At 37.7% G+C, this 15,023-nt stretch overlaps 1 protein-coding gene across 3 annotated transcripts in view; it reads left to right on the top strand.

Moving 5' to 3' along the window:
- Nucleotides 1-14,424, top strand: part of gcgra (glucagon receptor a) — a 65,808-nt gene extending 51,384 nt beyond the window's left edge. For all 3 annotated transcript variants that reach the window (XM_079872107.1, XM_079872109.1, XM_079872108.1), the window contains exons 10-14: nt 1,648-1,717; nt 5,165-5,253; nt 6,335-6,482; nt 9,021-9,062; nt 9,165-14,424. In XM_079872107.1, the coding sequence (XP_079728233.1) occupies nt 1,648-1,717; nt 5,165-5,253; nt 6,335-6,482; nt 9,021-9,062; nt 9,165-9,527 (712 nt within the window). In that variant the 3' untranslated portion in view covers nt 9,528-14,424. The remainder of the gene's footprint in view (nt 1-1,647; nt 1,718-5,164; nt 5,254-6,334; nt 6,483-9,020; nt 9,063-9,164) is intronic.
- Nucleotides 14,425-15,023: the final 599 nt, after the last annotated feature.

Below are 15,023 nucleotides of genomic sequence, written 5' to 3'. Positions count from 1 at the left end.
ATCGCTGATTAGTAAAGTCATTGCGTCACTGCTGCTGTTAGAAGATCCTTTTGCTATAGAAACAGTCAGTGTTCACATGTGCATTGGCTGATCCAGCCTGAAAAATGTAGTTTTTTGTCATGTTTATAAACAAAATTTATAAGTCAGTTGTTGTCAGATTTCATTGGCGATTTCAAATATGAAATTTAAATGCACTTTGCCGTTTTGAAGCCCAAAAAAAGCACATCCATCCATCATAAAAGTAATCCATACGGCTCCAGGGGGTTAACAAAGGCCTTCTGAAGCGAAGCGATGCATTTTTTTGAGAAAAATATCCATATTTATAACTTTATAAACTATAATCACTGGCTTTAAAGTTAATATATTTGAAATGTAAATTGCACCTTCATCATTACAAATGTGTAGTTACAGATATATTTAAATACATGACATGCAAGTTTCAATAGAATATAGTATATTTTAGTCTACTATAAATGCTTGAGTATATATAGATGTACTCAAGTCCTACTTAAATGGGTCCAAAAACCCTGTAAAGTTCAGCTAATTGGATTTAATACATTTAAAATATAATATATTTCCTTTTAATTGCAATAAACATTCAGTTAAGTGTTTTTTATTCGCTTTCCTATACTTATTTTATACCTCACCAGCAGGCACAGTGACTGATATAAGCCATGTAGGTTGTATATCTTGAATGTGTCATGCTCTGCTGGGGTTGAGGAAAGGTTCATACTCTCTCACACTCATCACCCCATCCATCCTGCTGTATTGAGCAGATAAAAGAATCACTCTTTCCTGTTGATAAGCTGCACATCGTTTCCACTCTCATCAGACTGCATGTCGTTTGTCACGTTTTTTGCACACCATCACTCCAGATACTGAGATAATGCTGCATTTTCAGCATGCAGATTTCCGGTATGCATTGAAACTGTATTTGTCAAAATATGCAGTATGCAATATAAAAAAATTATTCAATTTCTAGTGTGATGAATGGACCAGAAGTAATATGAGCCACAACTGTAAACATCTTGTTCTTTATGCATTATTTAATAGAATATAATAGTGGCATTAAATAGTGGCATTTAATAGTGGCATTAAATGTACTTTAATTTTGGCTATATTAAAACGTGGAATTTTACAGTGCCCTTGTTACACATTACATGTACCTATATAGCAATAAGAGTAAATTATGCATAATTTTAAGCAACAAACCATAAATCAAACTGTCTGCCAGAACATCTGTCACATTCTTTTTTTGCTAGCAGACTTTCCTCTATTCGCCAATGTTTTTTAAAACTGGGGATTCCCCGGAGGTTGGAGATTTAGCTACTCCATGTATGTAAACTCTCTCGCTCATTGTGACAACCTTTTTTTTAATGGAACAGTTTATTGAAACTTCAAACAAAAGATTTATAAATAATCCTTCCTCAAAAGCCTGATATATCATATTTGATACTCACATGTTAACATGATTTTTTTTTTTCTAAGAAAATATGTATAATCAAGTAAACCTAAGTTGCCTCAGACCAGTAAATGTTCATTATAAGTGATGATTTTGTGTGTGTTGAGTAGCCTATATCTGATGAACACAAGTAGGCCTCATTTGCTCATTTACTGTGATGTATTTGATCTCTTGTTGTTGATCAGATGCTGGATGCAGAATATTCACATGGAGTACTGGTGGATTATTCGCTCTCCCATCCTGCTGGCCGTGTTGGTGAGTGAGAGACTCGTTCATGTCCCTCTTCAGCCTCTCTTAGCTGTACTTATCAGTCTGAGTCTCCCACATCCAGAGCACTGTTAATGACACTTCACCTCCTGTAATGCCACTTTACCTCCACCCTTGAAGTCGACATGAAACCAAAATTGCTTTTTTGCCTTGATTATCTGGAGATTGGACAGGAAAGTAGAAGGAAAGAGGGGGAATGGATTCAGGACCTGTGTGGCGTGATAGGGGGCGGCAAAAGGAATGATAAAAGGTTTTTATAATACTTCTCTCTATGACAGAAACCAGCAATACTGTTGTTATTAAAGCCAAATAAATAAAGTAGCCGACTACGCCACCTAGGTTGATTACTGAAACCCAGGACTCAATTTAACCCAATTCAATATTCTCACTGATGGCTGGACACTATTGACACTCAAACAGTAGATTGAATTACAAAATCTTTTATTACCATAAAACCAGGATAAACTAGATATTAAAACAAGTTATCAAAAAGAGATGCAGTCGTTAGCACAGTCCAGTATGTCTTTATGGTCCACGAATGAATGTCCTGGGTTGGTCCCACAGCACGTAGGCCTCCACAGATCCAGGCAGTACTGGAGGGAAAATAAGAAACAAACTGCCAGTATCTCCAGTCCAATGCAAGCACAAAACTAATGTTAGCCTATTACCACTCTCACTTGTCCACATAAATACCCACACCAACCAATACACACCACAACCCAAATAAATCACAGCACTGCAAAGAAAAAAAAACAAGAGCTATGGCTAGTGTACTGGCAATTAGTTCTAAGTCTCTACTAGTTTTGACTTACACTGCGTCGCCGTCTTGCTCACCACCCGCTGATTCACTCGTCTCCGAACACTCGCTGAGTCTGACTCGCTATGGCGAAACTCGTATGGCGAAATTTGTGTGAAGTGTCACAAACAAAACAAAACAACTTGAATTATTCTGTTAATGCGTAAACTTTAAAATAAATCGCGAGGATTTGCCACTCTGGGTCACATGACCATAAACTATAAAATTACTATCTTGAAATTAATATCACATGTTCCCTTCACTAACAGCCTTGTGGAAGGGCTCTTTATTCAGTTGTTCACTTTCATTTGGAACACCCATACAAATAGTGTCCCCTTCCCGAAGTGGCCTTCAAGGGTTTATTATTTTCTGTTTGGAATTCATTCTGTATTTCCACTTGAGCTTGGTTTGACACGGCACGCATACAAACCGTTCTCAGACCGTGCTGCTAGAATGCATGGAGTGACGTATCCACTCAGGATTGGTCACTCGTCATTTGCCTGGCTGCCAGTTTCTCTGTAGCTGGCTAAGCACGTCATTTGAGCAAAGTTAAAGCAAGTCAATTATAAAATTAATAGAAATATCTTGTCATCCTCCACATCACAGTCGCTATTTAAATCTCATATCATCTGTAAACTTTTGCGTTACCAAGGCAATGACTCATGCATTTGTATTCAATTGCAAAGAACTCCGTTATCAGCCCCACAGTGGAACATGAAACCATATCCATATCCGTACGTTTAAGCAGTGAGAACGCTTTGGCCTGACAGTGGAAAAGCTGCTAAACATTCAGTCAGAGTCCCTCCTTGATTATCACCACCTAATAGGAAGAGTCTTTGATTGAATCCATGAACCAATTTAAACGATTTGAAAGATTTTAGTCACTAGAATGACTCAAAGTCCTCAACTTTAACATATACATACACATGGAGTTGGCACACACACGGCCAACTGCCAACTGTATATTCCATTAACCAGTTATAGAACACAACATTTGCAGCAAGAATTTTGAACGGCCACCTTTGTATTTACTGTAATAATTTAATATCGACATTCAAGAATTTTATGTATTTTTTAAGTATTTAGTTTTCATAAAGTTATCCAAAACCAACATGGTGGACAAATTAATATATTTTTAATGAATTCTGAGAGATTTCTGTCCCTCCATTGAAAGTCTGTTCACCGAAAACTTCACTTCAAAAAGTTCATAAAGAGATCATAAAATAAATCCATAGGAATCGAGTGGCTCAATCCAAGTCTTCCGAAGAGACATGATCACTATATATATGTTAGCATTACCTAACAATGACAGTGATGTTAATGATTAACATTAGTTGCTAAAATATTACTGTTCATTGTTATAATATAATATTAACAGATATAAATGTTGATTTTAATAATATATTGGTAAATGTTGAAATTAACATGTACTAAGATTAATAAACTCTTTAGAAGTATTGTTTATTGTTAGTCCATGTTAACTAACTAATGTTAACAAATGAAACCTTTTTGTAAAGGATTACCAAATAATATATGTATTAGGGAACAAATAGGTACAGAGCCCCTAAAGGGACATGGTGAAGGAAAAAATCTATGAGATGCGAGGACAAGTTATGTCATTGTTTTTGTGTTCTCTTACTAATGTCTGCATTCCCCAGAGAAATTTTGTGTCCGCTCGTTTCTTGGAGAACACAAAAGCTTAGAAATGTATTTTTTCCTCCCATCCCATATTTTTTCCACCACCGTGTCCCTTTAGGGGCTCCTTAAATAGGCATGATTAGTCTATGTTAAAAGCAATATAATCACAAAACTAATGCGATTTAGTTATAAAAGTCCTGCTCTGTCAGACAAATTCAAAAATCCTGTGGCCATTTTAATTCAAATTCACATTCATGAACTGAAAAGGCTATTCTTAAATTCTGAATTTTGCCCATATCCCATATTCATAGAAAGAATTATGATATTAACGATATTACTGTGACTCAGGCTTGACTGTATTATTTGACATAACAGAAGGAACACAGGAAGGTTAAATGTTTTATGCTGTTTTATGCCCTGCAGTTTCCATTTATGCTCACACCATCACACCCAGTTACATTGCATTTGCTTTAGCATTAAACACAACATTCAAATTGAAGTCATTTCCATTATGCACAAAGCATATTGCCATATAATGTCGACTCTCAGTAAATCAGGAGGCGACTACACGTAATGTGTTTTAGAGTCTACAGCTATGATTTCAAAGAATCGCTCCCCTACTCCAGTGTCTTATTTCCACATGATTGCGAGGAAAGGCGCAATACTGTGTAAAATTGTCTGGCATCCATAATGCTCACATTGGCTGTGAAGTGCAGATGAGCAGTAAGCAATGTGCATTGATGTTTCTACGTAACTGTTGAAGTGTTCCTGTAGTGGGCAGGAATTCCTATGTTTGAATTATCATAGGGCTGGACTGTTCGACTGCTATTTCCAGACTCTCCCAAGCATTGCTGACTTCCTTCCCCCACTCTTCTTGCCACCCCAGTCACTCGTCTTGAGTCATTTGTTGCGCTGTGAGGGAACTGTTGTGTCAGTTTTGTCCTGCTAATATGACATAATGGTCTTAACCAGGGCATTATGATGTTTTCTTCTCTGTTCAGATAAACTTCTTCATATTCATACACATCATCAAGATCCTCGTGTCCAAACTGAGGGCGCACCAAATGAGATATACTGACTACAAGTTCCGGTGGGTGTCCTGCATTTATAAGGGTTAGTTCACCCAAAAGTGGAATGTCTGGTATTATTTATTCACACTTATTCCAAACCTTTTGCTTCAGAGGAACAGCTTGAAATTTAAGTTAGTTATATGCTGAAAATCTCAAATCTCCTTCAATTCAGAGCCTTCAAACATTTTGCATCACAACTGGTTATGAGAGAGTTGAAAACCAATGGCATTTGCAAATAGGATGTGATGTGTTGATACACAGTATCCACCATATTTTAATGATTTGCAAGCAAACGTGATCAAGATGTGAGACCTGCAGCATATAGTCGAGGGATTTTCAGTCTTGCATTCATATGTTCATTGTTCTCTAATGTTGATTAATGGTAACATGACATGCAAGTAAACAAATAAAATATTGAATCTTTTTTAGTAACACCATGTCCACACCGGAGACTCTACACTGGATGCAACAAAGCGACAGTTGCGAGTCCATTTGTCCTTCTTGACAGATGTAGTGCAAATCCAAATGTGTCATGTCGTTTCGCGCTGCATCCAGTGTAGACAGCATCAATGATTATAATTTATTGTATTTGCTTTTTCCGTATCGCCTCACGCTGCTTGCATCTAATGTAGACATGGTGTACGTTTTTTTAATTGTTTTTCTTTTCAAATTATTTATATATAGGGTTGCACATAAATAAGGCATATTAGTATTATTATTGTTTTACCTCTTTTATAAAAAGTAATATTACTACTGTTGTAAATTACAGTTGTCCTGAAAAATATATATATTTCATGATTCTAATAATTAGAATGTTTATCTATTTTAATTTCACATTGTTCAATTATTAGCTTTTCACCAACTCATGAACCTTCTGCAGTTCCCTCATGAACCCCCATTAGGAAAAACCCTTGTATAAAACATTTAGTACATTCTTCAAAACAGCAGAAAGAAAGTCATACAGGTTTGGAACAATATGAGGGTGAGTAAGTGATGACAGAATTTGCATTTTTGAGTGAACTGTCTCATTAAGCATTTGCACAACGTTGTGTGTTTGTTTCTGGATGACCTGCGTATCTTTCTTTTTTCTCTCTTTTTCAGGCTTGCTAAGTCCACCCTCACTCTGATTCCGTTACTGGGGATACATTCGGTCCTGTTTTCGTTCGTTACTGACGAGTCTACCTCACATGGTGCTCTACCCCTGCGCATCACAAAGCTCTTCATTGACCTCTTCTTTAACTCCTTCCAGGTCAGAAAGCCTTAATACACCATCACTCTTCCTTTCATTTTGTGCATTTTCAGTGGAATGACAGGACTATGAATTGACTGAATTGCATTAAATTCAAATAAATTCAACACAGCCACACAACAGAGCAATTTAGCCCAACAAATACAAATTTAATCTATTGATTATATAATATGCTGAGTAGAGCATTCTTTTTCACCATGAACCAATTTATTAATCTATTAAATATAATAAAAATATACAAATGATCATATGTGAATAATTACATTTTTAGAAAACCTACTGAAAATTGTAGTTATTATGTAGTAGGCTTATTAGTGTTAGAAAAACGTCTCAGGTTACGACTGTAACCATGGTTCCCTGAGAAGGGGAACGAGGCTGCATCATGAGTTAATGCTACGGGAACGCTGCTCGTGAGTTGGTGTCTGAAGCATGTGTTGCGTGCCAATCGTGATTGGCTACTGCAGTCATGTAATGTTACATCTGCGCATTTCAAGTATATAAGGACGGCTAGAAAGAACATCAACAGCTTTGCTTGAAGGAAGATGTACAGGAATGCCCGAAAGTATGGCAAAGTAATGCAGTGTCTCCCCTTCTCATAGAACCATGAATACAGTTGTAACCTGAGACATTACCTTTCTAAGTGGAACTCTACACTGCATCATGAGTTGATGCTATGGGAACAAAACATCCACTATGCCAAGGGTCGGCAACCCAAGGCACGCGTGCCAACACTGGCACGCAGAGGGTTTATCGCAGGCACGCAAGCAAACGCGAGAGAGCTGTATGTATTTCATTCAGATAAAGTAAATATCAAGTAAATATAAAGTAAAAATCCCCTTTAATATGTTATTTATCTTACAATTCTGTATCTTGTTTGTCACCTCAATTCAAAATAAGAAATTGAATTGGAATTTGAGGCACTCTCAATTCAATTATGAATTATGCACAACAAAAAGATGGATAACAAGCTCAAAGCTCAGATGTAATAACAAATGAAACATAGTTATGTTCTTGATATGCCAGAGAGAAATCACTTCACCTTGCCAAAATCTCCCTGAAAGCCCCATATGCTGCAAATCAGCAATGTATTCAAATGTCCCTTGATCGGGCAGCAGCTTTGAAAAAGAAAAAAAAAGACATTTTGTAGCTTATTTTACTGTGTCAGGACTAATTGCTTTGAGAGAGCAGGCGCTACAAATTGGCTGACTCACCCTTTGACAAACTGATAATGACACTCAAGTGGAGCACAGCTGCAATGCGTTGAATTTGTATCATCTGCCTGGAGGAATTGCCCTGATGAGACTTTTCACATGTGTAAAGATTCAGAGAAAAAGAGAGAGAGGACGTAAAGCTTGACTGTTATTTATCCATCTGCAGACACTTCATGCTTATTGGCTTTTGAATATTTTACTGCAGATGGCACTAACTGAACCCTAAGTCTCTTTCATATTGTCATGTTTAGCTCATTCGCAAAATAGACTGATTATTACTTTTATAGATTTTTGAAAGCACTTTGTTTTTATTTACAGAATGTTTGACTATGAACAACCACAGAACATGATGTTTAGTTGGGTTTTTGCAGTAAAAAATGCTGGACATTCATTATATACGTTTAGCAGTGTGTGTTCCCTGGGAATCAAACCTATGAACTTAGCATTGCTAATCTTACTGTACTAGTCGAGCTACACCTTGAGAACAGCTTGAATTGCTAATCCAGGCTGGTTTATGGTGGTTGTTAGTTCTGGTTTAAATTAGGGTTAAGTGTAGGGTTAGAGTCAGGGTTTGTAGGAATGTTGCCCTCGACCTGTGGTTTGTAGCTTAGTTTATTGTTAGTATGACATGGACTTAAAAAGATCATGCTTTTGTACAAAATATTAAAATATGCATCAATTCATTAGAAGAGGTTTTTCCTCCACCACCTGCATGACGTCATTAAAGGGATAGTTCACTCAAAAATGAAAATACTGCCATCATTTACTCACCGTCAAGTTGTTTCAAACCTGTATGAGTTTCTTTCTTCTGCTGAACACATAAGAAGATATTTTGAAGAATGTCGGTACATTCAAACAGTTGATGGGAGTCAGTGGGGTCCATCAACTGTTTGGTTACCCATATTCTTCAAAATGGTAAAATACTATGGTAGTTAAGCGACACCCCTGGTCTTTTCAGCAGGCTGTGCATTTATACCATACCACCTTGTTGTAGGTGTGTCTTAAAGTCGGCATGAAATGAAAACTTCTCAAACAAGAAAAAATGATTTTGTTCATGAGTAATTGATTGGATGGTTGTGGTTTGCTATTGCTGCGATCTCAAGTGACAGGTTATCCTGTCCTCACGCCAGTAAACACGTCATCAGAGAGAAGAAGAGATGTTGCAACAAGAGGGAGAGGAAGTTATTTTGATTAAAGCCAGTCAGGGCACATGAATGAAAAAAATATGATGTGCAAGGATTTATAATAAGCAAAAATGAGAATTGTCAGTTTTGATTTCATGGTGACTATAAATAATTTGCTTATTCATGCTCTGACATGTTCACAGGGGCTGCTGGTAGCAATCTTATATTGCTTCGTCAACAAGGAGGTGAGTTCAACTCTTTTCTTTAATGTACACAACCTCACAAAGGTAGTTCTGGATTCACAAATATGTTTCCTTTCCATTCTGTGCATCTTCTTGATTGGTCAGGTTCAGTCTGAGATTCTGAAGAAATGGAGACGCTGGAAGCTTGGGAGGGACATTGAGGAAGAGTACCGCCACACTTATAGCCAGACCCTTCAGATGAAAAGTGGCAGCATCCTGGTCCATTCCTCCAACCTCCCTCGGCTGCCTGATATCGCTACCACTACCTCCCGGCTTGGGAGTCCAGAAGAGAAGCAGATGTTGGTGTCCAACAACCAAAACGGTATGGGTACTGGGCAGGGATGCCTGCAGTTCACCTCCACACCCCAGGATGGCTCCACCTGCAGTTCAATAACAGAGGAAATAATGTTGGTGGACAGAGGAAAGTGTTGTAGTGTTCCACAGGGCAATGCTGAGAGAAACCTGTGAGATGAAGTAGACTCCAGGTGTCTCACCAAAAGACCCATGGCCCGACCACTCTCACTTCCTCTGGCTGAGGGCCCTGAACCCTTTGCCCTGGCTGGAGCGAGAGGCGTGTGTATGTATGTGTGTGTCCCTGGCACCCGTGTGAGTTTGTGAGAGCGCTGCCCTCTCTGAAGCTCAGCAGAAAACTCATGTTACATGGGCAAGCAGAAGGTGGACATATGTTAACAAAGATTTGCACAAATGTACATGCTAACAAACTCTTTGATGAAAACAGAGTCTTAACTCTAGTGTTATACAATATAGCTGTCTGTGATGTTGACGATTTAGTCGAAAAAACCCATCTGCACTGCAGAGTCCAAATGGAACCAGCAATGGTTCAGCAAAAAGCATCTACAACCAGTGTCTCTGGATGGACAGAAAATTAGAGATTCACTTAACTGAACTCATCAAAAACTTAAGCAAACCGGTTAATGCGTTACAAAGTGTGTGAGTTCGGACTGAACCGAAGGAACCCTACACAAATTTTCATGCAATTTTATGCTAATTTGGGGCAGGTGGACCAGCAAAGCCATGCTGTCCACCTGCAAAAATATTTCAGGTGAAGCTGATTCGTGAAGGACATTCTGCTGGTTAAGTTATTGAAAAAGCCTTGTGGTGAAACCAGCACACCAGCATTTTTGTTTGCATATATTTTGGAATCAATTGATGCTTTTGGGTACACGTAACAAGTAAAGCTGTTTGTGTTTAGTTTCATTAAAACCATCTTTGGATTTGTTAGAAATGAATTGCCAAGGCAAGGTATAGATATAGACTGATCAAGCCCTGTATTGCCCATGTGCCTTTTTCTGTAGGTCATAGACCCCAATATCAAAGCAAAAACACAAAAGCCGCTTTTCCACCGTTGGGCCAAAAAAAAATAATAATAATGGTAAGGAACAGTTCCAGTTATACTTCACTTGAGCTTGGTTCAACACGGCATGATTACAAACCGTTCTCAGACCGGAATTCATAGCTTGGTTGGCTAGAATGCATGTAGTGACGTCGCCAATCAGGATTGGTCACTTTGTTGTTGACTGGCTGCTAGTTTCTTTGTAGCTTGCCAAGCACGCCATTTGAGCAAAGTAAATACAAGTTGATAATAAAATTAAAAGAAACATCTGATCATTCTCCATAATGTGGTCGCTATTTAAATCTCATACTGTCTGTAAACTCTTGTATTACCAAGGTAGCGACGGACGTGTTTGTATTATATTCCAAAGAGCTCTGTCATCAGCCCCACAGTGGAAAATGAAACCATAGAATGGAACCACAGAATGGAACGGTTAAGTAACAAGAACGGTTTGGCCAGACAGTGGAAACGCGGCTAAAGATTGACCAAACAAAGTAAGTGAAGTACAAATCCATCAGTCACTGACTCAATCTTCAGAGATGAACGTTGCTTAAAGCAGATTCTGTATAGTGAACTGGACATAATGCACACATTAGATGAATGTGCCACTATTAATCACTATTAATGATGTTCTCCCTTCAAGGAAACATGCTTGGTATACTCAAGCATGCAAAATGCAGCCATATGTTGAAGACTTCAAAGGGTCTGGGTCAATGCCTTAATGGAGTATTATGCCAGATCTGATTCCCTTGTGTCAGTGGTCAGAGGAGATGACTGTCCACAAGACATGTACAAGAGTCAGTGTTAGTTAGCAACTGCTTCTTCTCTCGCATACTTCTCAACTCCCAATAGGCATTCAAATCCTTTGCCATAGAGCTTCGGGATGTGTAGGAGGAACTGAGAGGACGAGAGCGAGAAAGCAAAGACCAAATTTAGAACAAATTCCAACATAAGACATCGATCAAAATGATTCCTCACCCAGAGGATGTTTTAATGCTCAGATCAAGGATATGCCATAAAAATACGCAACTGCAAGACACTGAAACGAGGTTGCGGCAAAGGTTAAGTGTGTAATTTCTGTGACATTAACACCACTAAAACTGTTTGTTTGAGTGGCCCAACTGGGACATAACAACATTGATTCAACCAATACATTGAGTTTGGGTTTGGACTCTCTGTCTGAACCATGGGGTTAAGTTTTGTCTGGTTAATATCAGCAGTTTGCTCTGTTAGATCCAGTGACTACACCATTATGAAGGAAAAAAGCTCTTTTCCTCATTGACGGCCATTCAAACGAAGCTGTGTATTCTGACAAAATACATTTTTATTGCAAATATTTTATTATATGATAGTTGTCGAGAAACTGCATTTAAGAGGAATGCTAATGAATGAGTTTCCCCTAGATATTGAAAAGAGTTTGAAATTTGTCATTTTTGCAATTCTGTTTAGTGCCGATAATGGCGTATAAATGACATACTTCACCTTTAATGACAATGAGCAGCTGATGCCCCATATTGTGGCATTTGTGTGCATAATGATGCACATTTATATTTTCTTTAGATCATCAAACACATGATGATCATGACGACGATTATCGCAGATACTATGTGGGGCAATTTGCACAATTTTAATTTATAATTGTTGTAGATATTGGTAAATGCCTGTTGAGATTTGTAATGACTTTGTTTTGTGGTGTCTGCTATTTGTGCACATGGTGTGTATTTTGTGCTTTTGTGTGCTTTGTGAAGAGTAAGAGAAATATTTAGGTTCCGGTTTAGTGTTCAGTCGACTTAGAAGAAGAATTGCTGGCATTTTTTGCAACACTCAAGACCAATTTGCCTTTTGAGTGAAACTGACTGAGATAAATCAGTCCTTCTGAGTTAAAGGTGAGGTAGCGGTGGCTAATTTGTAATAATTGCAGGTGAAAGACTAGAACATTAGAAAATTCAGTTGAATTTTTGCCAAAAAGGGAAATACTTTATCGCCACAAGGGATCAAAGGCCACGATCTTATTTGCCTGAGGTTGTCTGCCAAAGCAAAACAATCCTGTAGAATATTTCAAACAGATTTTTCAAAATTGCCATCATCTAATGTTATCCAAGCATGTGAGTAATCGCGGAAGTCGATAAATCATGCATGCATGGGTCTGTCTTCTATTTTCATGTGAGCGTAAGCCCTCTGTTTCTTGCAGCCAAACTGAAGGGATGCCAAATTCTTCAGTGAGGGAAGCAAAATGCCTGTTATGCTCCTCTATCTGCATTCAAACTTCAGACCCTCTTGCAATGTCTAGGAATGAACTTGCAAAAAGTATCCCAGGAGAACCAGAGCCATGCTTTGGATGCAGAAGACATGGAAAGCTGAATCTATGTTACAAATCTATGTATTAAGCCTCTAAACGGTAATAAGGTCACATCAATAAATTTAAATATGTTGACAAAGTCAATATTAAATAGCTTGAATAGATGTAAAGCGTTTTGGTCACGTGACACATGAGGATCAATGATGTAGAAGAGAATATTAATATTAAATGTGTTGCTCTCACAAAATTGCCATACTGTATGACTTATGGAGCACATATGGACATATGGACTAATTGTTATGGTGCTTTTTACTTTTTGGAGTATAAATTGTCATGTATGGAAAAGAGCAGCTTGGACGTTTCGTATAATGTCCCATTTTGTGTTATATGGAAGAAAAAATGTTGGGTTGGAACATCCCAACAAAAATGTCATCAGCATTTTCGGTTACACTTTATTTTAAAGTGTCCTTGTTACAGTGTAATTATACAATTAAGTACTATGTAATATTAATATCAAACAATATGTACTTAACTATAGGGTTATTATCATTATGGATAGGATTTGGTTTACAGTTATTTGCATGTAATTATGCATCATTTACTGATATTTATATAATAAGTACATGTAAGATGTAACAAGGACAGTGTACAATAAAGTGTTACCGAATTTTCCATTTTGAGTAAACTATTCCTTTTAAGTTTTGTTTTTGCCAAAATTCAAAAACAAAGATGCCAGTATATCAACAACAACAAAAAAATCATCTTGCAAAATATATAACAATATCCTGTTTGCCCCTGAATTACACTCTATTCTCTGACTGCAGTGTCTTTTTTTGAATGTATTGTGAATTCCTCGGTAAGGATTCCCCAAGGTTTTTTTTTTTTTTTTTTTTTTTTTCACAGTGTTGGTGTTTCATAGCATACACCTCAGCTACATTGCAAATGACTGATGCAAAACAATAAATTTAGAGCACTCCCATTATAATCAAAGACACAACGAACGCAAATGAACAGTGTGGAAGCGTTGCTCATTGTAATTGTAACGGGTGTGCTCTAGTGTTGTGTTGTGTAGCTTGCTTGCTTTGTAGATGGGCTGATAGTATGGCTGGCCAGACAGGGAGTGTAGCAGAGAAGGCCTGCCATGCTGTAGATTAAAATATGTGCTTGTGTAATGTTTTTTTTTTTGTTTTTTTTTTTTCATTAATTATGATATGAAGGTGGTGAATAAATAAATTCAAGCAAAAAAAGTATTTGTGGTTTGTCTTTCACTGTTACCAAATCAGTAGAGAATGTCAATCCAACCGTATGCTGTCATAGACAACCTTTCATTGCACCATTGAAAGAAAAAAACTTTCAATCACTAGCACTGAGGGGGTAAACCTTCATGCTTACTTTTTTAAACATGTACATATCCATGCAAATCACATCGTACAAATTCCTACAAAATTGCATGAACTCGTAAAACACTTGTTTTTTTCATGAGATCAGGTTGGTTTGAACTGTGAATTTTGGGTTAATAAAGCCTCTAGATGTTTAGCACTGTTTGAAGGTTAGTTTAAAATTTACATCGGCTTCATGTACTTATAATGAAGTACATGAAGAAAGTTAGCCAATCAGCAGTAGGGGGCGTATCCACTCATGATGGGGGAGGAGAGAGCGTGAGTAAGAGGGAGAATTGAAGAAAGACTGTAGAAAGAGAGATGGCTGAGAGACATTACAAAAGAAAAAAGCTCACTGGGAAAAGAAGGGTTATGATAAGGCAAGACCTTTAGGCCCTGCATTCAAATTAGAAAAGCTTTCCAGTGCTGGAGGGAATGAATCAGAGGCTGAGGCCCCCATTTTGGGGGCGGAGCAATGAAGGGAGGGGTGTGTTTGTTTAGGTTGATTTCCGATATCAACATTGTTTCTCAGAAATCACTTACTGCACCTCTAATCTTTGGACAATTAGGCATCTCTAAAAACAATTTCAAGTGTGAAGGGATTGTAAGCGTTGCTAGGTGGTTGTTAACTCTTTCCCCGCCATTGATGTGTTTTTCTGGCATTCCATGTTTTTACTGTAAAATGGTAGGGGGCGCTATTACACATCTTCTGAAAGAGTTCAGCATTTCCAGATCCAAAAGAAGATCTGCGTAAACCAGAAGGAGCCGATAGAAGATTTATTACACACAATTACTCTACTGTGATCATCAAACTTTCAACAGCATATAAATTTAAAACTGCCTGTTGAAATGTCGAACCTACAAAGAGGTACAGGACTGTGAAGCTTTGGGAGTGTTGATGGACTCAATCTACTCCATCTATGTTTTGATCA

Source organism: Squalius cephalus (genome assembly GCF_949319135.1).
Source record: "Squalius cephalus genome assembly, chromosome: 1".
Classification (NCBI taxonomy): domain Eukaryota; kingdom Metazoa; phylum Chordata; class Actinopteri; order Cypriniformes; family Leuciscidae; genus Squalius; species Squalius cephalus.
The sequence above is the reverse complement of the archived record's forward strand: the minus strand, read 5'-3'. Positions and strand labels throughout refer to the sequence as shown.